This window comes from Ambystoma mexicanum, chromosome 14 (assembly GCF_040938575.1).
Source record: "Ambystoma mexicanum isolate Mex_15411 chromosome 14, UKY_AmexF1_1, whole genome shotgun sequence".
Lineage (NCBI taxonomy): Eukaryota > Metazoa > Chordata > Amphibia > Caudata > Ambystomatidae > Ambystoma > Ambystoma mexicanum.
In genome coordinates this window covers 458,257,123-458,283,953 of record NC_090940.1, presented here as the reverse complement: position 1 = coordinate 458,283,953, position 26,831 = coordinate 458,257,123, and the positions used below count along the sequence as shown (strand labels likewise).

The 26,831-nt window shown below is 46.2% G+C and overlaps 1 protein-coding gene across 1 annotated transcript in view; it reads right to left on the bottom strand.

The window, feature by feature from the left end:
* The window catches only part of DICER1 (dicer 1, ribonuclease III), a 2,611,056-nt gene that overhangs the window by 305,849 nt on the left and 2,278,376 nt on the right, over positions 1 to 26,831 (bottom strand). The window contains exon 23 of the mRNA XM_069637684.1: positions 15,350 to 16,232. Within this exon, the coding sequence (XP_069493785.1) occupies positions 15,350 to 16,232 (883 nt within the window). The remainder of the gene's footprint in view (positions 1 to 15,349; positions 16,233 to 26,831) is intronic.

The following is a 26,831-nucleotide window of genomic DNA, read 5'->3' as shown; positions in this document are numbered from 1 at the left end:
GTAAGTGTGCCGCCGGGGGTCCGCGGGGGACAATACGATATTGGCCAGCTGACATCTGGGGAGCCGTCGCCTCATACGGCGTTCCTGGGCCCTCGGGGGAGGGGAGGCGTATGCTGTGGCCGACGGTGCCCATAGCAGCGGCTGCTCGCCGGTATGGCGCCACTAAGCGGGGGAGCTGCTGGTGAGCGGATGAAACGTAACACAGCTATCTTACCTGCAGAACATTAATCCGATTTTCCAAGTGAACTGTGGCATATCCTGCTTACAGCAAATAAACAGACGCTACTGAGACACCCGCTTTTGCAACCATTGAAATCCTTTCTAGAGGGTTAGGCATAGAAGCGTTGGGTGCCTGGAGGCACAGTTGATGTGAAATCGCAGCGGATAGGCTGGCAGCTGAATGAACACAGAGCCCTGCGGCCACAGAGGAAGCGTTTTTGGGGCAAGGCAACAGACTGAAGTGGCCAGGTGCGGTCACTTGGTCACTATGCAAGTAGCACATTGATAACCCACGCTGCTGCCACTGCCTGCGTCAGCACCAGATCTGTGGGAGACTACTGATAACGCCTCCGGGGGGAAGAATACACGCCTGATGTGATAGAGGGGCCAATCATCCATCTGCATTGTAGCGCACCTGAGTGTTGTAGACATAGACTGGTCGCTGGGGAAGCAGTTCTAAATACGTGGGAGAGCACAATCCACTCCACAGGGGGTTACGTTGTCTAATGGGCCGCACTGAGAAGAAGGCCACAGGGGGTAGGAAGACCGGCCCAATGGACTCATTCGCCAGCTCTCCGCCGCAGGCGGCGTCGGAGTGGGGACACAACCATCTGAAAGCCGAGAAACAGACCCCTTAGATTGTCTAGCGACAATTGTCCAGAACGGGTTCCTTGCTGTCAACAGTAAGTTGGACGACATTGTTGCGACAACTGGATCCCTGAAAGCACGAGTTGAAAAAGAGAGCGCACGTATTTCGGAAGCAGAAAATAGGATAAGCTCGAATGAAGATGTGATCACACAACACAGCCGAGACATAGCCCTACTCCAGACTGAACTACGTAAAACCCAGAGCAAGTGCGAGGATCTTGAATCTAGATCCCGCAGAAATAATATTCGCATTGTCGGAGTTTCGGAAACGTTTGGCAAAGGCTCCATGGAAAGACAGGTGGAGGAGCTACTGCAATCGGTGCTGGGGACAGAATCCCTGTCAAACCACTTCCTTGTTGAAAGAGCTCATCGCACCCTGGCACCACCTCCGAAGCCGGGTGCTCCACCCCGCACCATCATTGCACGTCTTCTAAATTATAGAGATAGGGACACGATACTCCGACTGTCCAGAGAAAAAGGAACATTACATTACGAAGAAAATAGAATCCATATATATCCAGACTTCTCGGCGAATATACTAGCACAACGTAGATCCTACGAGTCGGTCAAGAAACAACGACGGCTCCGTAATGTCCCCTATGCTCTAATTTTTCCTGCAAAGATGAGGATACAACACGGAGGAAGAGTCCACTTTTTTGAAAACCCCTCTGAGGCCATGGCATATGTGGAGGCCTCCATCCCGCTGCCCTCCAGAGATCGAATGAGAGACCAAAATGTAAGACCTAACCCGGGCGAGGGTAGAGGGGATCCGATGGATGGTTGAGACTGCACCTTCCCCACAACAATGATAAACCCTTTTAATTTTTTTATTTTTTTTTCCTTCTTTCAAGTTGGCATAACTCAACTGGACTTGTTACGGCCATAGAGTCTCCTACATGGGCGGTCATGCGACTAGCCCCGTGCCGGCAACGAAGCACCCTCAGGAATGTTCCAAACAGTTGTCAGGGTCCATCGTCAAGTTGGGGCAGATGATGTGGGAGGGGGGAGGGACAAGGAAAGTTGGGATGTTTTGAGTTATAACAACCACCCAGACGAGTTTGAGTTTGGGGGGAAAGTATGTATTGTTGGACGTTGGAAGTTATTTGAAATATGGTCTCACAGGCGCTGGTGCTACTCAAATGTTAGTGATTTACACATCAATGGTAACAATGGTATAATACAATATGTACGGAATAAAGATAAGGCTAATGTCATGGAATCAACGAAGGCCAAAGAGGTTGGTAACTATGTCACCAGACACGGGCCCAACATCTTAATGTTACAAATTTGTTCGCATCGACAATGGGCGATGGGTTAAGGGTAAGACTAATGTCATGGAATGTCCGAGGCCTAAACAATCCAATGAAGGATTCAAATTCAGATGCTACAAGAAACACACGCACAGAAATCGATTAATGAAAACTTACTGGCCAAATGGGGCAAAATACGGTACTATACCAAGTACTCCTCGCAGTCCAGAGGTGTGTGTACCCTCATACATCATTCGTTGGGCTTTTTGGTGAAGGGCCATCTGACGGACCCAATGGATAGATATGTACTGGTCTGGGGGGAACTAGCAGGGAAACAAATAACCTTAGTGAACACCTATGGCCCCAACTTAGATGACCCTGATTTCTACCTACAGATGCTTGAGATCCTTATTAAACATGACACGACTAATGTTATATGGGGGGAGACTTTAATGTCGCTTTAGACCAGAACATGGACAGATCCTCCAAAGGGATCAGACCACCTTTCAGAGTGGCAATAACCCTGACACAAATACTGTCGCAATTGTCCCTAATTGATGCGTGAAGAGTACTGCACCCAATCAACAAACAATATACGTTCTACTCCTCTGTACATGACAGTGAGTCACGTATAGATTATTGGTTCGTGTCCTCAGACATTGCACCTGCGCTACACAACTGTGACATTCTCCCCCGCATGCTATCGGACCACTCCCCGGTCATGTTGGAGATTGTCCTGATGGAGACCCCCAGACCGATGCGGAGATAGAGAATGCCTAGAGATATACTTAAGGACCCAAATGTTGTCGAAACCCTACATGATGAAATTGCTAACTTCTTTACAGATAACATGGGATCAGTAGCCCACATATCAACAGTGTGGGAGGCCTTTAAAGTCTGGGTAAGAGGGGCCTTGATATCCAAAACCACTGGTCAGCTGAAAGGCATACGCACAGAGCTGGAGGGGGTGGAGAGGGAACTGAAAGGATTGGAAGAGGCTTATAGTTATACACAAAGCGGCGAAACATTAGCTAAAATACACAAACTCCTTAGAGAATTCGACAAGCTGGCAGTGCAGAAATACAGTACATGGCAGCCCCGGCTCGGGCGCGCATATATGGCGAGGGTAATAAAGCAGGGAAAATGTTGGCCAACTTAGTTAAACAAGAGATACGATCAACCCCGATTACCGCGATCCAAACGGCACAAAAGGAAGTAATCACAAGCGAGCAAGGAATCAATGACGAATTCGTTAAATATTACAAAAATCTCTATGGGAATAAAGATAGGAAATCCCCCACTGAGATTAGAAACTACCTCGTTACGCTAGACCTGCCCAAGCTCCAAGAGGAGAGCAAACTCATATTACACCAGCCCGTCACGGCAGAGGAGCTCATCGAGGCTATCATGGAGCTCACATCTGGTAAAGCTCCGGGCTTAGATGGGCTGAGTGCTGAATTTTATAAAGAGTTCTGGGAGGAACTGGTCCCTGTAATGCTTGAACTGTGGGAGGAGGCCAGTGGGAAGCTAATACTGCCCCCTACAATGCGTGAGGCTATAATCACGGTACTGCCTAAACCGAGATGCCCGCCACAAGACATGGCGTCGTACAGACCCTTATCCCTGATAAACGTGGACGCTAAGATCTTTGCGGAGGTACTGGCAAACCGCATGCTACCCTTTACACCCACGCCGGTTACATGCAGACCAGAGTGGGTTTATTCCCCGAAGGTCCACTGCCTTAAACCTACGTAGGTTATTCGACATAATGGCACAAATAAATCCAACCAAGCAGGCTGTGGCGGTGGCTCTAGACGCCGAGAAAGCGTTTGATTCGGTCTCCTGGGAATACCTCTTCCTGGTGCTTGAGGCGTTCGGGGTGGGCCCCCACTTTATCAACTATGTCAGACTGTTATACACTGCCCCTGGTGCGAAAGTATGTACAAATAGAACTATATCCAAGTTGTTCGAACTAGGCAGGGGAACCAGGCAGGGGTGTCCCTTCTCCCCCATTCTCTTCGCCTTAACAATAGAGCCCATGGCGGCCACAGTTCGGTTGAGACATATAAACAGGGGTATAGCACTAAAAGGAGCCACCCAAATAATATCACTGTATGCGGATGACACGCTACTCTATGTCCGTGAACCGGATAAAAATATAGACCCCATCATGACAGACATTAACGAATTTGCACAGTATTCCGTCTATACGATAAATTACTCCAAGTCAGAAATATTCCCGCTCACCCCCTCCACGAAAAGTCCAGTTCTGACATGCGGCCTCAAATGGGCAGACCGGAACATTAGATACCTGGGGGTAATGGTTTCAGGCGATAAGCAGACCCTCTATGCGGATAATCATGACCAAGTGCTGCCAACCATCAATACTAAACTACAGGTCTGGAGACATCTTCCAATCTCATTGCACGGCAGAATCGCTATCCTAAAAATGATTGTGCTCCCAAAACTGCTATACCTATTTGTAAATATTCCCATTTGGCCGGGTAGGAAGTTCTTCTCCAGGCTTAGGTCCATGGCGGTGTCATTTCTCTGGAACAGGGGGGTGGCCAGGATTAGCTGGGAAAAAATGACAGAACCATATACAACAGGGGGAATAGCGGCGCCAGACTTTGAGCTTTATTATTCAGTGGCTCAGGTGCAGTTCGCAAGGAACTGGTATGATGAGGCAGACAACTCGCCACATACCTGGATAGAGGAGTACACTACTACACCCACGGATGTCCGGTCAGTCATTTATGATACAAGTCACAGAGATGCATGTGAATTTGACCCCGTGAGCTGCACCGTGAGGGCCTGGGGAAAGATATTTAAAAGACTGAACATAGAAATTCCATATAACCCCGAGACTCCCCTATGGAACTATCCAAACATCCCCCCTACATTTGATACTAGTATACAGGAGACCTGGGACCCCGACAGAGAAATGAAGGTGGGAGATATGTATATAGAGAGGAAGTTCATAACCCTTGCTGTATTCACAAAGGGCATGGGAGGAGGTCCACTCAAAACACTACAGTATTACAGAATGAAATCTGCATACCAAGCATGTTGGCCGTCATTCCCTGACGAACCCGCCTCCCACCCATGCATACAACTGGTCACAACACAGGACGGGCTGGGTATCTCCAAATTGTACAGGACAATACAAACCCACACTCCCACTGTTAACAGGGTGAAAGAGAAATGGGAAACGGATATGAAAATACAAATACCGGAGGACAAATGGGATAGATATTGTACACTCACGAAAAAGGTATCCCTAAATGCGGGATTACGCCAAATACAATTCAAAATTCTTAACAGTCTACACTACACGCCTGCTAGGGTTGCTAAATTCACACCAGACAACTCGGGCAACTGCCCCAAATGTGGGACTCCACAAGGGGGATCATACCATATGTATTGGGAGTGCCCGGAAGTGGCACAATTTTGGGAAAGGGTGGCTGCCATGTTGACGGAAGTCACACACATCCCCCCAAGTTTGTCCCCCCAAAAATATTTATTCAGGGACATTGGTAAATGCTCGGAAAAAATCAGGAGACTTTTTAATGTATCATGTGTTATAGCTAAGAAATGTATATTGCAAGCTTGGAAAAGCCCAAAACCCCCTACCATGGACACTTTCCTGCGGGAACTAACATATATCAATGAATGTGAGGAACAATACGTGCTCACCCAACCCAGCACAAGTCGACCGAAGGACATCTGGGGTCCCTTTAGGACATACCTATGTGACATGCTTTCGGACAGCGAAACAGATGAGTGAATAATGTAATGCTTGACATGTGATGTTGTTATTGTTGTGGAATGTACCATATGATATGTTGACTAGGTGCCGGTGAATTGCAGAGACCTTAATAAAAAGATGTTTAAAAAAAAAAAAAAAACCATCTATTGAGCTAAACCAAGAAGAAGCAGTTTGCAAGAAGCAAAGCCTAGGAGAAGGGAGCAATTCTCCTGTTTTCAGTTGTTAGACTAGTGGTAGGGGCAGTTAGACTTAGTTTTTCGACTGTGGGCAGATTCTTTGGGACATTCACTGACGACTGACAAGCACCTTAGTTTATTAGGTAGGGAGCACCCTATAGTAGTAGGGAAAGTTAGGCATTATTCTTATACATATATATTGTATATATAGTGAGGAGTCAGGATTGAGGCACAGACACAAAGGACTCATGGTTTTTAGTTATAAACTTTTATTCAAATCAAAAGGGGTTGGAAAAGGTCTCACTATCCCTAATCTAGGAAGCGTTTCCCTTCCTATATCAAAAACTAAAGTGTCTGTCCAAAATAAAATGCATCCCGTGTTTGAAATCCTATTCTGGCCATCACACTCTAAAGAAACGCTAAGGTGCAAAAGATATTGGGCCTCATTACAAGCCTGCCGGTCCGGAAACAACGGTGGCGGTAAACCCGTTGCCACTGTTGTCTCCGGACTGGCAGACACAAGGTTCTGCAGGCGGGTGGTGTCACTCCCGCCAGGTCTTACCTGGCGGGAGTAACGCCACCCGCCTGCACACGGAAATGTAAACACCAGCACGGTTATTTACAGTGCCAGTGTTTCCATTGTCCCCATCCCCATGGAGTCCTCTGGGACTCCATGGGAATGGGGATTAACGGAATTCCGCCTCCGGAATTACCGGGTCACCGGGGTTGTAATGCCCATGTGATTCCAGCAATCACGGAGGCGGTAATTCACTACAAGTCCAGCGGCAGCCTGCACGGCTACTGCCAGACTCATAATGAGGTCCATTGTCTCTATCTCTCAAAGTGCTCAAATGGCCAAGTATAGATCCAACCAAAAAAGTTCCAGACAGACATTGTTCACAGTTCAGGGAATAGCTCCCTTTCCTAGACTCCTTTTACTAATAAATAAAAGTTCAAACAAAGAATAACCAAGTTCCTTGTAACCCAAGAAGGCTACTCCCTCCTATTGGCATGTTCACAATTCCAGGGAATGGCTTGATTCCTGAGGTTCCTCTTTAACTCAAAACTCCAAGGGAATCTGTCCTCCGTGGATTTCTCTTTCCACTGTATTTGCAATTTTGGGTGCGGATCCCAGACTTGCAGGTACCCTGGTATACTCCCCTGACAGGTTTCCTTCCACTTTGAGTACAATTCACAATCTCAAGGACATGGGTCTTCCTTGAGATGCTCTTTCACTTTCTTTCAACATTTAACTTTGCCTGGTATACACTCTTGACAGGGCTTCTATATAGTGTATCAAACAATTGACTTGCAGTTTTTCTTAAATACTTGGTTTTGTCTGGTACACTCTCCTATCAGCACTTGCATGCAATTATCTTTCCTTTAGCCCACCAAGTGATATTCACCCAAGGTTGGTTTATCAAGTCATGCTAGGCAAAGTTTGATTCAATATTCACTGTTGTATTCGCTTTACATTCTCTTCTTAAACATGGGTCAGGCAAACCGTTCTTGTCACGGTTCAAACATACGTTAAACCCTTTACGGGTTTCACCTTGCATTTCCATCTTTAATTTAATGGAGCAGTATACATTTGTAGGCAACCCGGTAACCCGTTCGTCTTCCCTGGGCTTACTGTGCGCATTAAATGTCCGCTGAGCCTCTTCACTTCTTCTCCGTTCAGTTTGTTGACTCTGCGTGCGTCCAGTTACCTGCAGTGTCGTTGCAGTGTCCTATTCCACCGTATGGAGTTCCCGCTGCCTTTTACTTTCAGGAGTGGGACCTCTGCCACTCAGTTTCTCCTTATGCCATTGGGACTCGCCTCTGCACCGCTTGCCCCAGTGTGCTGTCTCACAGTGTTTTGACTGGAATCTGCCTAGCTCATGGCATCACCCGCCTTCTGCATTTCTTCCTCTCCTCTGTGTTTGTCAGCTGCGGTGGATTTAAACTTCCCGGGAGGTTTGAGCAGTCCGCAAAGACCAGACTGCTGCGCTGGCGTACCGTTTTTAGTCATCTTCATCGCTCCATTCCTCTTTCTGGTCTCAGTTGTTGTCATGGTGTTTCTAATGTAAAGTTGGCGAATATTTGAAGTAGACCTGGCAAGGGTTTGAGGGAGAGTGTTACAATATGCCATTAGGGAATAGGGGAGTATGTGATCTTAGCTAATGATGCGGGGTAATTCCGCTGAGGGTCGCCTCCCCCATTTGGTCCTCCCTCATATAGCCAACCCCCTTGGTCTGATCAGGTAGCGGCTGCCGTCCCAATATATAATGCAGAAAATCTGCTAGTTTGTTCCTTATAAAATTCCACACCGTTCCACTAATCTGCACCACATTTTGCATAGTTACCTATTAGGACCTCTGGGCATTACTGGCTACATGACATTTGGACCCTCCACCCCTTTCCCTGTATTTCAGCCCCTTCACACATGAAATGGTTGCCTGAAGTTAGCGAAATATCAATGTGGTCATAGAAGGACCAGACAAAGCTCATTTTAAGCGTAACTACGCAAGGAACAAAACTCGATGGTTCGAGAACCAGGTTTCAACACCCTAGGATGCACCACTTCCGAGATATTTGCACTGTGTCAGGGTGAGGTGACAGGTGGGGAGAGTGCATTTAAGGTCCCAGTATGCTGCAGCATGCCAACTCTAGCCTCCCGTCCATGTCAGTAAACCACACACGCTCATTCTCAGTACAGTTTACTTCAGAGTACAGAGCACATCAAGCGATAAGCAATTTGGAACAGTGACCAACAGGATGATTGATTTTCAACAATTGATGAGTGTTATCATGTCTGTCTACAGAACCCGTGCGGAGTAAGGGTACTTTTTGCAAGTTGTTTAATGAAAACAGATTTGAAATGTCCTCTAAGATTTCTGCGTCCTCCTTCTGACCTGCAACATATTGTGTAAGGAGTGGGATTGGTACCAACCGAGTTGGGGACCTGTGCGATTTATTAAGTTGAGCCCTAAGGCCAAAGCCCCTACCGTAGCAACCACAGAATCCATATGCTTTGACGTACACAGCATCAAAGAAATTATAATACCGCCGGGCGAAAAACACCTAATTCTCACTGGGTTAACCTTAGACCCTCGAAAAGAAAAATATGAGACTAAACTCAAAGTCTGGGTTAGCTTGGAGACATCAGTGAGACATTATGGCGTGAATCATCAATCCTGACTATCCAGGCGGTGGTAACATTCTCCTGCACAATCATGGGAATAACCCACATACCGTAAAGGGGGAGGGAGGGTAGCACATAGACATGGAAAAAGCATTGTTCCCAATACCCCAAGAGGTAATAGTCCAAAATGAATCAGACAGACGCTCACAAGGGTTTGGCGAAGCAGATCTCCCCTGGAAAGAACCCCCCCCCCGGCTGCCCCAAAAAAGAAACAGCGGAGGACAATGGTGACTGAGAGAAGTAGAAGTGCAGGAAAGAGATGGAACAAGCAAAGGAGAAAGGAAAAGCCAAACCGATAGATGTTGGAAGAGGCCATGAAAGGATGGCTAATAAAGATCCAAGAAGATGCACATTGCTTGAAACAGAAGATCTGAGCATTAAAACAGCTTGGAGTACAAATAGAAAGTTATAAGACACAGAAACAGTGCTCATATCTTTTGTATTGGGCATGGCTCCGGACTGGACATTCCATCTTTGTAAGGTTGTGGGTGTTAAGACAGATTTCTGATCTCTGGCCTGGTGGGCAGAGGTTCGAAAGGCCAGCCTAGTTTCTTGCAACAGGGTAACCTCTGGACAAGCCAGACCAATCAAGGTAGCATTGGCGGCGGTCAAGACTAGGTCTCAGGAGGGGTGAGGGTGACTCGAAGACCTCAATGAGCACACAGAGTAAAGGACACTTACAAAGCACTCCCGGTCAGGTGTATATATATTTAAAAATACAAATACATTTATTCAAGGCCTTTGAGTTTCAACACAATAGTTATTAACAGTAATACTTTTAAAACAACACAATCCTCCTAAAATACATATATACAAGACCAAAAGAAAAGGGAAGGAAGCAGGTAGTGCAAATGGTCTTTAGGCAGCTCTGCAACAAACACAATCCTAAGTGAAAGGCAGTCCAGTCCCTACGAAGAAGGGGGCCTATTTCTCAAATGTACTTGCAATGCTGGCGCACGCAGTAATGCAGATGGGCAAAACTGGGTCTCTTGAAGGGTCGTGGGATAGGTGATGCAGAATAAGTTCTCACTATTCGTCGAGGCTCGCCCCAACAGGGCAGAGCAGGTTCCAAGAGTTGGGACCAGTTCGCTAGTTAGCACTAGCAGTGGAACGGAGAGGGTCCCTCAGGGGGCCACAAGTGCGTAAAAATGGATGGATGCACTAGGGGCCACCGGTTAGGGTTACAATTACTCACGGACCCCCGGCGCACTCTGGACCAAACTTCGGTTGCAGGTCCAAATGCAGCAATCTCGAAGCTCTGTGGCTTTCAGCCACAAAGTTACCGTGTTGATTCCCAAACGGACAGTGGCGATTTCTCAGCTCCTGGTGGATGGATCAGGCCAGTTCCACTCTAGCAGGCTTCAGAGGAGCACAGCTGGAATGAGTTTGCAACGTTCGTCACCACGGCTGGGTGACACGGTAACTGAGTGTACTCTGGTTTGGGAGCTCTCTCTTTACTCCAGACCTGGGAACGCCAATTGTACGAAATTCGGTGTGAGAGTGCCCTGATCATAGAGCTTGCGACGTACCAAGTTTCAAGGGTCTTCTGGAAACAGCAGTTTCAGAGCAAAGGTCCTATGCAAGCTTGTCAGCCCACTGGTTGGCCCAGGGACACTTCCGAGTAGGCTTACTTGCAGGGTTTGATGAAGGTGCCAAGAATAGTTGGTCCAACTATTCCAATGGGTCGAAGCGTCTTCGCAGACCTTCTAGGACAACCAGATGCAGAGGGGTCCAGCGGGCTCAGGGTGCCAAACCTTCCAGCGGGTCACCAGCGGTTCCTCAACTCGGCTTCTTAGTTTCAAGATACTTGAATCCTATCCTTCATTCAATGAGATCTCCAGAGATCGACATGGTATGGGTGTTTGGAGCCTTCTCTTATCCAAAATCTCCTTTGCGCCAAAACGAAGAGGACCCAATGGGAGATCTGCTCACATACAGGCATACCATACGTGGACCAATCATGGACCACGGTGGTCCCAGGCATTCACAGCACACCAGACTCAGATGTGTATTGGAACCAGACAGTCCAGCCCACATTCTGGGAGCACACACAAGGCATGCAGAAGCCTGCAAAAGCTTGGCGTTTCGCGGGAGAATACATGCCCAAATAAGGACTGACCCGGGTCGTCCCGACCTGGGGAAGGTGAAGGGGCAAGATGGCCAAAGGACAGGACAAAGAACCTCGTGGCATGGCCATTTTGGAGCCAGGCCACCTATTTGTGCCAAACGCAGTAACCGTGGTTCACCTGGCAGGAAAGGGTTAAAAAATACATGAAAAGATAAGCTGCGACCAGCCCTGTCCAAGGCATACCTGCACTTCTCCTAAACAATCCTTCAAGAGTATCTAGGGCCTTTAGGAATGACAGGAAGACCCAAGTGCACTATACTGGAAGGTACATTGTGCCCTTGCAACACGTTGCAGAAAAGTTGCAACATTGACAAGGACTAAGGGAAACAAAGTCTCCCAGTACTGACTGTCTTTAAGGGCATGTCAGTTTCCCCATAATAAATTGAGCGAAAAGCCCAGGGGAGTGCAGCAGAAGGCTGTGTTCCTAGGACAAAGTCAGACTATGGTGTATAACATCAGCAAAAAGTGTGAGGGGGGAATGGAAATCTTTCCTAACAGTGGGCGTAAGCAGTAGCCATGCTGTTGCAGGTGTCCATGTCAAAGATTCTGTACCAAAGACGCCAGTGGCACCAACCTCTTTGATGGTAAAAAGAGGTTGGTGCCATGATAGCCCATGCTACAGACATTGCTGACCTAATCACAGCTGAAAACCTTGACTTCTTGGCTGTAACAGAATCCTGGTTGCATGCACTCCTATTGGCTGTACTTGATAAATACTAAACAAAGTCTAACCTAGACCTAAGATTAGCTACTGCGCCAACGTTTTCATCTTGCGAATTACTCACAGCCAAAATTCCAATATCTAACTCCTGCACCATAACTGTCCATCTAATTTACAGACCTCCAGGGTCTATTGGCACCTTTGAGGAAGACATGATCCTGCTTCTATCGGAGAATACTGAAACCTCCTCACAAATACTACTACTAGGAGTTTTCAATTTAGGATTTAATGACCCAAACGATCACCATGCACTAGCAGTAGCTAACACCTTTATGGAACATGGTTTAAACTAAACAGTTACCCAACTCACTCATGACAAAGGGAGGACCTTAGATTGGGTAGCTAATCTTAACTGTGATACAATAATAACTTCAATTGTACCCCAATCTTGGACGAATCACCACCTTTTGTCATTCACCCTCTCAGCCAATATACCTAAATCTAAAACTAACATAATGGCACCTCCGTGTCTCACGAGGAACAAAAGGAACATCACAGTGGATGCCATCCTGCGACATGTGATCCCTATCCTAAACTCCTTAGAGGAGACCACTGACCCAGACGTGCTAGTTAATGTCTACAACTCCACCATGACCCAAGCCATGGACAGTATCACACCACTTACAATGCACAAAGGTAAACGAAGAGCTCACCTGAACTCATGGTTCACGCCGCAGCTAAAAACCCTACGAGCCGAGAAAAGAAAACTGGAAACATTAAGGAAACATCTCCCCTCTGCAGAAAACAAAACTAACCTGATGAATCTTTCAGCTCAATACAAAGAACAGATACTTCGAACTAAACGGGAAACCTACAATAATAGAATTAACCAAGCCAGCTCTAACACCAAAGAGTTTTTCGTTATTCTCAGAGAAATGGAGACAACCATTCCTCCAACGGATCTTTGCTCAAAGGACAAACTCTGGTGCACGGACATCCAGAATGCACTTACCAATAAAATAGCCACCCTTCAAAGTAAAATCGATAACAAACGTCTAAATTTACAAAAATCAGATACCCCCCTTGCTCCCTGAAGCGGCCATCCAAACCACTGCAATGATTCAAATTTTCTAAAGTCTCCATCCCAGAGGTTCAAAAAATGATTGCATCCCTTATGCCTTCAAGGTGCCAAGGAGATAGCTGCCCGGCCCAAATAATCAAAGACACCGCAAGTGACCTGGCACCTTTCATATCTAAACTAATCAACGCCTCATTTACCTCAGGTATTGTACCCAGTAACTTAAAGGAGTCTTGGGTCCTTCCCCTCCTAAAAAAAAAATCATTGGACCCCACAATTCCCACAAAATACAGGCCGATTACCACGGTCCAGTTCTTACTGAAGATACTGGACAGGGTCGCTTACCTGCAGATACAGAATACCTAGAGATCAACCACGTCCTAGGGAACGGCAATCAGGCTTTAGACCTCAACACGGTATCGAAACGGCACTGATTGACTTAAAAACCCATATTAACGAACTCAAAGATAATTGGAAAATGGCACTGCTACTACTGTTGGACCTATCGGCCGCGTTTGATTTGGTCGACCACAGAGTACTTTGCAATCACCTCGCAACAACAGCTCACTTTTCTCAGAATGCAATTACCTGGATACAATCCTTTCTAAACAATAGGACCATGAGAGTATTCTCCCCATCAGCAGCAGCAGACCAAATTCCCATCCCATGCAGAGTCCCCCAAGGCTCTTGTGTGTCACCGACCATCTACATTATCTTCACAAAGCCTTTATTCGATTATCTAGATCATCTGGGTGTCACCTACACTAACTATGCAGATAACACCCAGATCCTCCTTCCCTTAATGGGGAATTATGACAGTGACGTACAGCTCGTGAACAAAATGTATTTAATCATTCAGGCATAGATGGCCACCCATGGTCTCTGCCTGAATGATGACAAAACTGAGCTCATGATTTTAGGCTCCCTAGCTAACCTGAATAAACTTCACTCAGATTATGTGTCATTCAATATCGATGGGAACAACATCCCAGTGGCTAAAGAGGTAAAAACCCTAGGCTTTTACCTAGATTCCACATTGAACGTACACAAACAAGTTAATGGTACAGCTTCGGCCACAGAATACACTGATAAATTGATCAGGGCTTGCAAACCTTTGCTCTCTAAAGCGAACTATCTAATCCTGGCTAGAGCTCTTATCTTGTCAAAATTGGATTACTGTAACAGAATATTCTCAGGCGCTAATAAGTATGTTACAAATAAACTACAAATCTTGCAAAATAATGCACTTAGGTCTGCTTTGAGCATCCCAAGGAGAGAACATATCTCAGATATAAGAAGACAGCACAAATGGCTGTCTATCAAGGTTAGGATTCAGCTTAAAACCATGTCTCTTACTCATAAATCCCTGAATCAACAGAGAAATTTACCCTCAGATCTTCAGCGTGTATCACCAGGTCAACAAATACCTCCTGCCTGCTAGTCCCTAGGTATAAACTGAAGAAGTCAGGGGGCAGTAGCTTCCAAGTTTTGGCGGCCCAACTATGGAACACTCTCCCACAAGTCGACCCAGCCTTATTCTAACTTCAAGAGAATAGCCATTACATGGCTCACTGAGAGGGACTAACGTCTAAATCGGGACTATACATCCCCAGAGGGTACTTCATGCTCACTGCTTCTCTCTGTACCTACGATGCTGCATTTATGACCTGCTACTTGCATCAGACTATTCTTATCATTATCCCAACGTACTTCGCTTTTATCTGTGATTATGTATACTTTTTAAACAATTTCAAACTGCTACAATGTACTACTCTGTTATTCAGTATTAGTCTGTAAACTGTGAATATTACTATCTGTAACACCTGTAACCTTCCTACAATGCGCCCAGTTACCTCTGGTTTCGGTGAACTATAACAAACAAAGTCTGTAAGGAGCTATGCAGCTTTAGGAAGTGTGATTGATATGGTATAAAGAACATTTCCTTTTCATATCTAAAAATGACTAGCATTTTCGTACACCCCATTTGACACCCCTACTGATGTCTATTTATGGTGTATGTTAAGCAATAAATAGAACTCGTTTTAGAAGTCATTGATTTCCAATATTATTGTCAAAATCACAAAGAAGAAGGGTATTTAATATGTGCAAATATTTATATAAATTATCAATAAACAGAATACAAAAAGCAAGTGTCCATTGGAAACCCATCTAATATGGATTGATTGAGGCAGAGCATTTGGACAAAAATATCGAATTACATGCAAGGATTGCTTACCAGTAACAGTGTTGTAGTGGTATGAGGCATGGGTAAACGCTTGAAGAAGGTAGGCTTTGTTTTTGAAACTATAGCAAATTTTTTTCTCAAAGTTTTCAAAGCCAGAAATCAAGTGCTTTAACGTTTTTTCGGCATCTGGATGTTCAAACATGCACCGTGGTGGTATCTTTAAACAACCATATTCCACATTTTCATAAAATGAGCATTCTTCCATGGAGTCTGAGATGGCACCACCGTTTTCAATATATTTCTTTTTTTGGCTGGTGCATAATTCCTTATTGAATACATTGCTCGTCCCTTTAGTCTTTTTCAGAACTGGGAGAACCTTTAGCCCCAAGGAACAGAGGAACAGCTGAGCAGCTCTTTCTCCACAGCTGGTGAGGTAGCAGCCTAGCAGGGCCTCTACACAGTCGGCAATACTTTTATCAGCGATGCACTGTTCTGTATGCAAGTCATATGAAATTGACAGCTTTCCGATATCAATGCCACAATTTTCTTCTGATGGATTCCAAAAGCCTACCACAAAATCATCCTCTTCAGCAGCTTTGCTAGGATCCAAATAGCACATTGCATCCCAAGAACTGTAGTCAAAATCGTCAAGCTCGGACAATGAATGCGCATTACTTAACAAAACTTTTTTGGGCATTTTCCACCCACAGTTTGAATCATTGGTCGGAAAGGGTGGAATGGGAATTTTCTTTACAAATGCTCCAGATCCTATTAACATATTGTCAATAAATTTGATGTGTTCCTGATCATACTCCAATAAATCTTCATCAAATTCCGTTTCCTCCTTTGGTGGCCTCCACATAAACTCTTCATCTTCTTCATCATCATCATAATCTCCATCAAACTTGCCATTCTCCAAAATACGCTCTTCAGCCTGTAACAAAAAATGTCAAAACAATGTTGTTAGAAAATACATAACATGAATCTATACGTAGTGGTGTATTAGACGCAGTCCTTCCAAAGATCTTCTTTAAGACAATTGCTATGTTGTGCCGCTATTGAAACTTTAATTTAACTAATATTCTCTAGGGATATGTGCTGAAGGAAAAGGTTCCATACGATAATACTAATATAACAGTGAACTGGGAATGGCGTTCTTACTTTTAAATGTGAGAGCAAATGATTTTTTTAGTTGATCAAAAAGCAATTCTCAATACAAGTGGAAATGTTTTTGGGAAAATAAAAACATAACACATACATTTAAAATGGTTTTCTTGCTTTCACACATGAACTCCGCCACACATGTTTGGTTAAATTTCAATTTAAAATGTTATGGTTTACAAAGGTTTGTGAGTAAAGATCACAGATCTCCTGAAGGAGAGCCCTTGTTCATGACACGTGTGTCGGCTCTTCCTGAGCCTTTTTCCAATCAGGGCATATTATATATTCGCATAGGTTTCAATAGTAACGATTCCGTGTTGGATTTGATCCCTGAAGTCCATTGTAAAATAAAGGACCAACAGTAGCAGGGCTCCTCTTACTGGAGGCAACAGCAGACACTTGCATATATAGTACTCATATTTTGGGGCTCACATTTTTTTAATTCCCTTTCTGTTGTCGGGAGTATTGGCCTGAGTCCTAAGCTTCCCTTCTCCAAAAACTTTGTATAGACGCTCGTCATTCCCTTACACAGCTTCCAACTGATACCCGAAACCATACATCATAGGGGGTTTTGAAGATGCTGTGAGGCACCAATGGTAGTATTTAAAAACATTCTAGCTTTTTTTTCTAGTTGTCAATATAATTGTATCCCCTTTTCAGATAAGTTATTTCCTCCTTAATGTTCAAGTTAGGAGAAAAATAGTACCAGAGTAGCCATGGAAAATGTCCAATATATGGGCAAGTGTGAATTGGACACCTGTGGATTAAATGAACCCAGTGTTGAATGTCACAAATGGCCTCAAAACACACCAAGTTCCGAAGACAGTTCAAGGGTTTTTATTGTCTGTTTTGTAAAGGGGCTTGCTAGTGGTCCCCCTTCTTTCTCGTCTAGTGTGGGCCTCTCAAGCCCAAGTGTCCCTCAACCTCAGGCTGTCAACAAACCACCGGTTCAAGGCGATGGCCTAAAGGCAATGCCGTATCAATCTAAATTCCCTCAAGAAACAATCTAGGGGGTCCATTCTTGAAGATTCTCAAGGTGATGTAACTTGTGATGTTTTGTGCCTTAGGTACTTAAGCCCCACCTGCTCTTCTCCTTCCATGCTCTTCTGATTATCTCCCTATTTCTTTGTCACTCTCCATTTTCTTCTCCTACCCGTCTTCCTCCTACTTCACCGACCTTCTCTCCCTGATATTCTATCATCTATTCTTCAGATGTTTCTCTCGCCACTATCTACCTCCACTCACCCATCTCACTACCCTCTTTTTATCCCCCGTCCCCTACTTCTACAACTACTCCCACCTCCACACTACTACTTCACCCACCCCTACCCCCTCTCAATTGCCCTCCTTTTACTGCCTCAGTCACCTTCCGACTCACTCCCTACTAACTCTACTCACAAAGTTGCTCACTGAAACCCAAGTAAGACTTCCTCTCACCAACCAATCCACCTCCATGCTACTTTGCACTGCCCTTCCTCCCCTGATGTCTCAGTCTGCCTCCACCTCCTCTGACATAAACCGAAAAATCCACAACTTGGGTCTCCTTTTAGCCCCTTTCCCTTTTCATTCGTTACCCTCCGCTGCTGGTTCCCTGAGCCAACTGCTTACTGTTCTTTCCCCACATGAGGTTTTACAATTGATAAGACATAAGGGGGTATAAGCCCCACCCCCTTCTCGTGCGCAGATCTGCCTGGGTTTGTCAATAGCAGCACACTGCCTTTACAGTTAATTCTCAAGTCCGTGGGATGGTCGTCTTCGCGCCAGGGTTTGTTGATCTGGCCTGGAAGCCGTTTCGCCGCCCCATTACAGGTAAGCATACTGTCTCTATGATGGAAAATTAGACTTTCCAGGTGGCCGCTGATACGCGTGCCGGTCACCTTAGTTGCTTCACACAGCACCTTCCCTTTACTGTGCTGTTATGCAGCAATTCCTTGGAGCATTTCTTGGGCTATTTCTCCCCTTTTCACCTTTAGGAATTTTGGGACATATAGTTCCACACAAAAACCAGAAAGTTACTGGCCCACATTGTGTGAGACAAGTATCGGGTGATAGTGTTATTCTACAGATGCATGCTGGCACAAATAGAAGGGATTGGGGCCTTCCCATCTGCCACTTTAACCCTCTGGGAGTTATTTATTGTACCTTTGTTAGGCGCTTATACAACAAATGAATTCTGTTTCAAAGCGCCCACATGGCAAAAGGGAGGGAACATGGGATTGAAACAATATAGGAACTGGAGGATAAAGACATACCTACTATGCCATGTGAGTATTCAGAATGTGCAAGTGCAGAGAGAGAAGAGGGGATGAAGGGAGGGGGAGTAGGTTTTGGAATGTCCGTGCTCATGGGTGAGCAGCAGATGTAGGTGGCAAGTATAGTAAGTGCTAGGGAGCATTGAGCTGCAATAAGTGGGTAAGTGCAGGCCTACAGTGGGGTAGACTGGTGGGTGCAGAGGCAAGTGCTGCGTATAGGCAGAAGAGGAGGCGATTGGGGTCCTGATTACCAATGGAAGCTACTGTGAGGTCAGCAGAGGAGGGAAAAAGGGAAGGAGGTAGTAAAAAGGAAATTCTTGAGGAGCTTTTGGAATTTGAGGAGGTCCGGCATAAGACGAAGTTGAAGGGGGAGGCTGTTCCACAAGAGGGAACCTGCTGAAGCAAGAGATTGTCCTCCGGCCCTCTGTTTAGCAAAATGCTTCACACACAGAGTTGGTACTAGAGAAACGTGGAGGTCTAGAGGGAGAATATTTACTGATAGCAAGTTGCAGATAGCACGGTCCTCGGCCCCAGACAGCCTTGTGGATGATGCATAGGGATATGAATTTAATCCGTGCAGCAACTGGGAGCCAGTGAAGAGTTTTCAGGGCAGGAGAGATGCAGTCCCTGGGCTTTAGGCCAAGGATACGTCTTGCTGCCCTATTCTGGATTAGCTGGAGGAGTTGCAGAGAGGAAAAGGGGAAGAGGGGAGATTCAAGAGTAGTCTGTTGCAGTAGTCAAGCCTAGAGTTCAGTGTGAGAGGTAAGTTGGGGGATGGCCAACTTCTCCAGGAGTTTCCCATGGAAGGGGGTGACAGAAATAGGGCGGTAGTTAGCTGGACAAGTAGGGTATGCTGAAGGTTTTTTCAGGGTTAGGGCACACAAGGAAGTGCTTAAGGGAGGAGGGGAAAGATTCAATAGTGAAAGAGTGATTGCAGAAATCAGCAAGAGCGGGGGCAAGAGAGCCAATGCTGTCCTTTATGGTTCCGGAGGAACAAGGGAAACCTGTTTGGAGGAGACCTTCATAGAGTGGACAACTCTGGTGACCTCATCAGGTATGACAGGGGAGAAGGAGGAGAGAGGTGGAAGGAGGGCGTGAGGCCATAAGAGGCAAGGCGTTTGAGGAGAGGGAAGCAAGGGTGCTCAGGAGGTCCAGAGTTTGTGGTGAAGTGTGTGGCTAGTGCGTTGCAGAGGGCCTGGGAAGGAAGAGGGAAGGAGGAGACTGTGGAAGGGTTGGCTAGTTCAGCCGAGTTGTTGGATGCACCAGATATCCGTGCCTGGATGTGGGCCCTTTTCTTGGCAAAGATGGAGAGTCTATATTGCCTTGGGTGTAGGCGGCAAGCCAGTTTGTCAGAGGGTGAGCTTGAGGTTTGTTTCTTGCGTTACACAGCTCTGTACTTCCGTTTCAGGGCTGTAAGTTTGGAATCGTACCTGGTGTTCCGCTTAGAGGTAGGTTTCAGGCGATCCTCATGACTGGGGCAAGAGTGTCCAGAGTGTTAGTAATGGCCAGATGGAGGTTGATGAGAGCAGAGTCAGAGGTAGAGTCAGGGGTGGGGAGAGAGGGGGGATGAATGTTGTTGTGAAGGCAGCGGCTGGCGCCCGTTTAATTGGACGGATGTTCGTAAACAAGGTTAACACGACTGGAGGAGATGCAGCAGAGGGCCGAGGGGACCCAGGTAAGAGGAGAGCAGAGAGTGGTCTGACCAGGAGAGAGGTGTGATCAGTGGGGAGGATTGAAAGATCAGAGTGGATGAGGGCATCCAGTCGAGTGTGTGTAAAGACTGGTAGGGGGTGTCTGTACTTCTACTCTCTATATGGTAGAAGAGAGGCACAGAAGACCCCAGCCAAGATCCTCTATTACGGTAGCAATGGACGAGCAATCAAGGCCTAGCTTCTCAGGAGGTGATGCAGGCTGGTTCTTAAGTACAGTGTAGTCCCCAAGCCCCCACAAAGGAATGTCGACACACTGTATTGGTTAGAACACAGTCTTTATATAATCAATATTCAAGGTTATGTACACTTATCATAATAACTCACTTTGTACTTAGGAAAATCAACAATGGCAAATATATACAATTCTAAAGTGGTACCACCTTTGTATTAGATCTCATTAAAGTACATCAACAATACTGTAACAATGTCACACAGATCAAGAGAGTGAAACCAGCAATAGAGAGAGGAGAGAAAATAAGATGGTTGAGCAATAGGCAGAATACTGGCCCCTACCAGTAGACACAGTTCTGTGTGGAGATCCCCCCCACCTGGGCAACCTGTAAAATAAAGATATAGCACAAACCCAGTCCATATATTGTTCTACAAGTCTTATTCCCTCCTATAATGTTTTTACCCCCCCCAATGTACCTGGTGGAGTCGAGTTCTTCGGAGAGGCGTCGACAGATCCTTCTTGAGCGACCCCCTTTCAAGCGGGAGTCACGGATCGTCGAGAGGCGTCGAGAAGCGTCGAGGAACTCGGCGTTTGGCGGCGGGGAATCGACAGCCCTACTTGAATGCCTTCCCTTTCAAGCGGGAGACACGGGGCATCGAACGTACATCGACAAACAGGGTAGAACGGCGTCGATGAGGCGGCAGCTCCGTCCGAGCGGTGCTCGTCGGCGTCGGAGCGTCGGCGTCCTGCAAGGCAGAGGCGTGCGGGGCACCTCGGTGACAATAGTTCTGGACCGCAAAGATTGTGGAGACGGAGGCCCAGCAAGGGCGTTGAGTCGTTCGAGTCTTTGTGGTCTTCGGGTGGCGGGAAACCCACCGGCAGGTTTCTCCTCGGCGCGTTGGTCGTCCTCGACTTTCTCCGGCAGAATAAAGCGGTCGACGGTGTGGACGAGGGAGTCCTTCGATTCGAATGTTCTTAGGCAAAGGAGCGGACGGCTCCGGTCGTCGGCGGCACGGCGTCAAGTGGTTCCCACAGCTGGGCAACACAACTTCGACGGGCCCCCAGCGGTTATACAAACCTGCGAACCCTGGTCGACGGCAATGGACTTCGACGGCGTTGATGTCCGGGTGCTTCACTTCGATCTCCTCGGCGATCCCGTCTCGGGTTGGCAGCCTTTCGAGGGTCTGTCTTCCAGGGTGCTTCGGCGAAGATGGAGCGGTGCTCGATGGTCCCTCGGAGCACGGGAAGAGGGCGCCTTACCAGGTCCTCTCTCGGGTCAGTCTTCGACGATTTCGGCAGCCTTCGGATCGGTCGAAGCAAATGCCACAGCAAGTCTTCTTCTTCCAGCTGGACGTCGAGGATCAGCAGTTCCAGTTACTCTTAGAGTGGAGACTCAGCTCCAGGACGCTTCTGAACGTTCCTGAACAATTACCAGTGGTGAGAGGTCCCCAGATATACTATTCTGTCTCTCATCCACACTGCTGGCACACACTTCAGCAGCCAATCATACAGAAGGGCATTCATGCAGTCAGTCAGCCAATCAGGCACACAGTGCATTCAGGCCACACTCCTCCCTTTCAGACACTCACAACAAGGAATGTGGATTGGGACAAGTACCCAGCCATTCAACACTACACACTGCATTCAGGCCAGTTTCGGGCAGGGCTGTCTCAGTCTTTGTCTCTCATGCCAGAAACCAGACAACCACAACAAGGAGTGTATATTGGTCACACACTCCATTCACGCAGGTCCCACCCACAGGAGGTACCCACAACATACAGTCATTGGGAAGGCTCCAGCCAGTCCAGCTGGGCCTTCACAACAACACCATATATGGAACTTCCACCCAACAGCCAGTCAGGGGGAAGGGACAGAGTCAGGGCTTCCCAGGACTTTGGGAAAACAAGGTAACAGGCAATAGAAAGCAAGAGGCCACAGGGGCCATCTTGTTTCCTACCAGGAATCAACTGATCCCAATGGCAGGGCCTGGGTATCCCAAAATGGAGGACACCCAGAGCACCTGTCAAATTCAGCATGGAGCTGCCACCAGCCAATACCCTGCTCTGTGGGTCACCCACAGGTGCCCAAAAACATACACTAGGGGCACAGGGTTGTACCCCTACCCATGGGTGCCATAAGGGTATCCCATGGGTCTGTTCACCAAACCAAAAGAGAGAGCTGCACTGCCAGGAGTCCCACATGGACTCCTGGGCAGAAAACACGACAGAACACACGATAAAAAGCAGTAAAGGACAAGGATTCAGAGGCCCTGTCCCTCTGATGCATTTCCAGCATCACTGTGTGTCCAGCCGAGTGTGTTGGACCAGGAGGGAGAGGGAGTTGCAGAGGTCAAGGAAGAGAGCAGATGCTGTGACAGAGGAGTCCAAGTGGATGTTGAAGTCACCTAAGATGATGAGTTTGGAGGTGGTTGAGAGGAGCAGAAATCAGCCCATTCAGTGAGGAACAGGGTGGTAGCACCAGGCATCCTGTAGATGGTGGCAATGGTCAGAGAGTATGAGGGAGAGATGACTATCTTGCATGCCAGGCTCTCAAAGGAAGAGTAAGGCTGGGTGGGCAAGAGGGAGGACTGATTCTGGCTCCTATCCTGGTAGGGTTCTCCATTCCTTACTCACAGGGTCAGGATACTGGCCCTATTGTGCTACTCGCTTTTAATTATTATAACCCGTCTAAATTGAACAAAATGTAATTTCATGTCAGTGTATGCAAGCAAAACTATGAAATAACATACACAATACAAGGGATCACCTAAAATTCAGAAAACTACTTAAAATGTGTCTCTTCTCATCAGAACCAGAAGGAAACGACTAGGAAAAACAAAGACGCTGCTGGAAACAGAGCACACCTCAACAAACTTAGATTGAAAGAACAAGCCAAGAAGATAGCCAAAAAAAGAACCACCCCGTACAATATCCCACTCTAATCAATATCCTGGAAACCGGACCCCAGCTACAGATGAGGGGATGGTTATTAACCAATAATGGCAACCCAAGAGGCCTGAGGGCACCCGATCCCTGGTAGAAAGGGGCCCTGCACAAGAAACCCAGGGAGGGACTCAAAACCCCTAACTTAGTCGTCTCTAGTCCGGGGGTGGAGGGGGCATCACAACCTCTCATGCCCACAAACTGCTAGAAAGCTACAAAGGAAAGCCACCAACCTACACAGTACATATCGATTAAAATGCCACAATGTCCAACACACAGGACTGACAGAGATGATGAGTACAGAAGTTCAAAGCAACGAGGTAAGGAAATCCCCACTAACCCACTATCAAACGTCAATTTAAGCATACAGTTCTCCAACGAAAACACACATAACCACATCTCTGCACAGCAATCCGCATGCACCTCACCACAATGAAACAACAAACACCACATAGACACGCACAACACCACATGGGAATTGTACTGACCTGAAAATGCACCTAAGCTCAGCGAACGGTACAAACTGAACGGAAGCTGTCAAGAGGACATCACAACTCTCACTCTACGTATTCCTGCTATACCATGCTAACCCCCTCCGCACTCTCCTTTTCAGATCCGCCAGGGGACCACATTAACATATAATAAGAAATACTAACTACAGTAAACCATTACAACAATGTGCAGCATAACACAAAACACTGCAGAAGATCAAATGCCCACATTACCGATTAGGTTTGTAATTTTAATTCATTTGGTGGACATTAGCAGCAATGTCTGCAAAGTTTGATTATTAATCCTTATAATTGTATTAGAATAAATTGGTATTAGATGGACCTAAACATCCTGTATTAAGTCAATGGTGTGCTAATATGCTTTCTTTTCAAAAGAAACACAACCTGCATGTTTGAGCGAATATGAAAATAAATACTTTTAACTTACAGCATGCAAGTAAAATTAAAGCGGTTTTCAGAAGATCAATAGTATGCCATATGAATGCAATGTGCACAGAGCCAATTTAATGTTTACAAAGTAAAACAATATTTACATTCTGCATGTCAGAGAACACAACATATGCAACAATGACTTTGCAGCTTGACATATGCTGCTTGTGTATTTGTCTTGCATATTTCAGTTACTCAGGAAGAACAGGTCTTCTTGTTAAAGCGGATTTGTGATCGTCGACCTGGGGTGCGTGTCACAATAATGTCGACCTAATCTAAAAGTCTTATAACAGACATCTTTTTGTATCATACCTTTGTTAGGATATGCATAGCATTACATTGGTATGGGAATCTGGTGATATGTGTAATGTATAATATTAATAAGGCAACATGTTACCTGTTTGAGATGTATTAAATGTGTAAGGTTTGTTGGTTAAACCAAATCACGATTAATATTAAAAAAAGTCTGTGTAACCTTTTCTCTCAGGGGTGCTGGTCGGGAAGATTTGATGACTTATCAACCAGCAAACCTATTGTTGCAGGTCACATCTTTCATTTGGAGAGCTTATCAGTTATATATACACATGCATGCATAGATCATAGCAGTGGGTGTGACGAAATTACTTCTGCTCTGAAGGCGTACTAGGGTGAGTAGTGGCTAAACTGCCTAATCAGCCTCCACCCACACTTCAACAAACCAACAGTGATCCCAGTGGAGTAACTTTGCTGAAAATGTTGGGGTGGGGGGACATGACAACTGAAATAAAGGGGCAGGTTGGAGGGAGGGCGGACAGTGGCTCTGAGGGAGAACACTAAACTACTACACCACAAGATTCCATTGACACCGCTCTGTTAAAACTTAAAAAAGACTGGTGGCGTATCTTTAAAATTCAATTCTAATGACACTCCAGTCTTCTGAAACATATAACGCTACAGTTGGTCTTTAGAATTCACTGCATTGACAACAGTACAAAAGCCTGTGCCCCCTCTACCTAAAGAGGGACTGCAAGTAGCCTGAAGGGAGCTGGTGTTTCATTATTGCCACCAGGGCACCGACTCAAACAAGCATATAGCCATAATACATAATGGATGCCTGCAAGATTTTAAAACAGCTCATTAGGTTGCTTATTCTGATTTCATTAATTACGTGCAACAGTCCAACTCATTAAAATTAAGGTATGTTTTCCTGTGTTCAAATGACCCCAAGCAGTAGCGTACCAAGCGGGAGGTCAGACCGGGACATTTGTCAGTGGGATGCCACTCAAGTTCGGCACCTCAAAGAGGGTGCTCAACGGAGAAGGTGTGCCACTGGTAGGACAAAGTGTGGCAAGCAATTCCTGGTCAGCCCACTTATTGTCCTGGCAACAGGACACCTTATCCTTTCTGAATGGTACAGGTGTCCCGCTGCCAGGACAATGTTCCAAGGAGCTCCGGGAAGCAGAGGGTCCTCATGTTGCTCTGTGTCAACAGAGCATTACACTGTGAACCATTAGGCACTGATGAGAGGGAGGGGACGACCATTAGCAGGGACTTTTGTTATTTAGAAATGTGTATGGGAGTGAGTGATCAGAACTCAGAAGGGTGCATAATGTTGCATGTTTTATGAAATAAGGACTATGGCTTTAAAACCCAAGGGGGATTTGTTAGGCTCACGTTAATCTGCATGATGCTGTTGTGACTTCACATTCAGGATGGGGAGAATAAAACTAAAGCCATACTTTCATTCCTCAACTTATTTCTATGACAATGTATGTTGTGTACAGTTAGTTTACTATGAAAGGCTAGCTTATTATGTAATGTGGTTTGCTTCCAAGGCATTGCCATAAATAACTATTTAAGCACATGAAATGTAAAGCAAAACCTTAATAAATATCTATATCAACTAACCCTGGGAATGTGTGCACAGTTGCTTAAATCAGTTTCCCCATTTAACCAAAGTGTGTGATCCTGGGCAATTCATTTAATCATATTGGGCCTCATTATGAGTCTGGCGGTAACCGTACTGGTAAAACCATCATGGCTGCCGCCGGAGTCTTTTTTTCCGGCGCCCGGGAATGGGCAATTACAGGGGAATTACAGCCCCGGTGGACCCGGTAATCGCCCATTCCAGGGGCCGGAATATTTTACTCCCCATTCCCATTTGAGTCCCATTGGACATTTGTGAATGGTGCCGGTGCATCCGACATGGTCTGCTCGCGGGTGCCGTTCCGCTCGCCAGGTCAGACCTGGTGGGCGAAAAGGCACCCGCGAGCAGACCTCATAGTTTGCCGGTCCGCTAACAACAATACTGGCAAGCTTTCCGGTAACGTTATTACCAGACCGGCAACCTTATAATGAGGCCCATTGTGTCTTA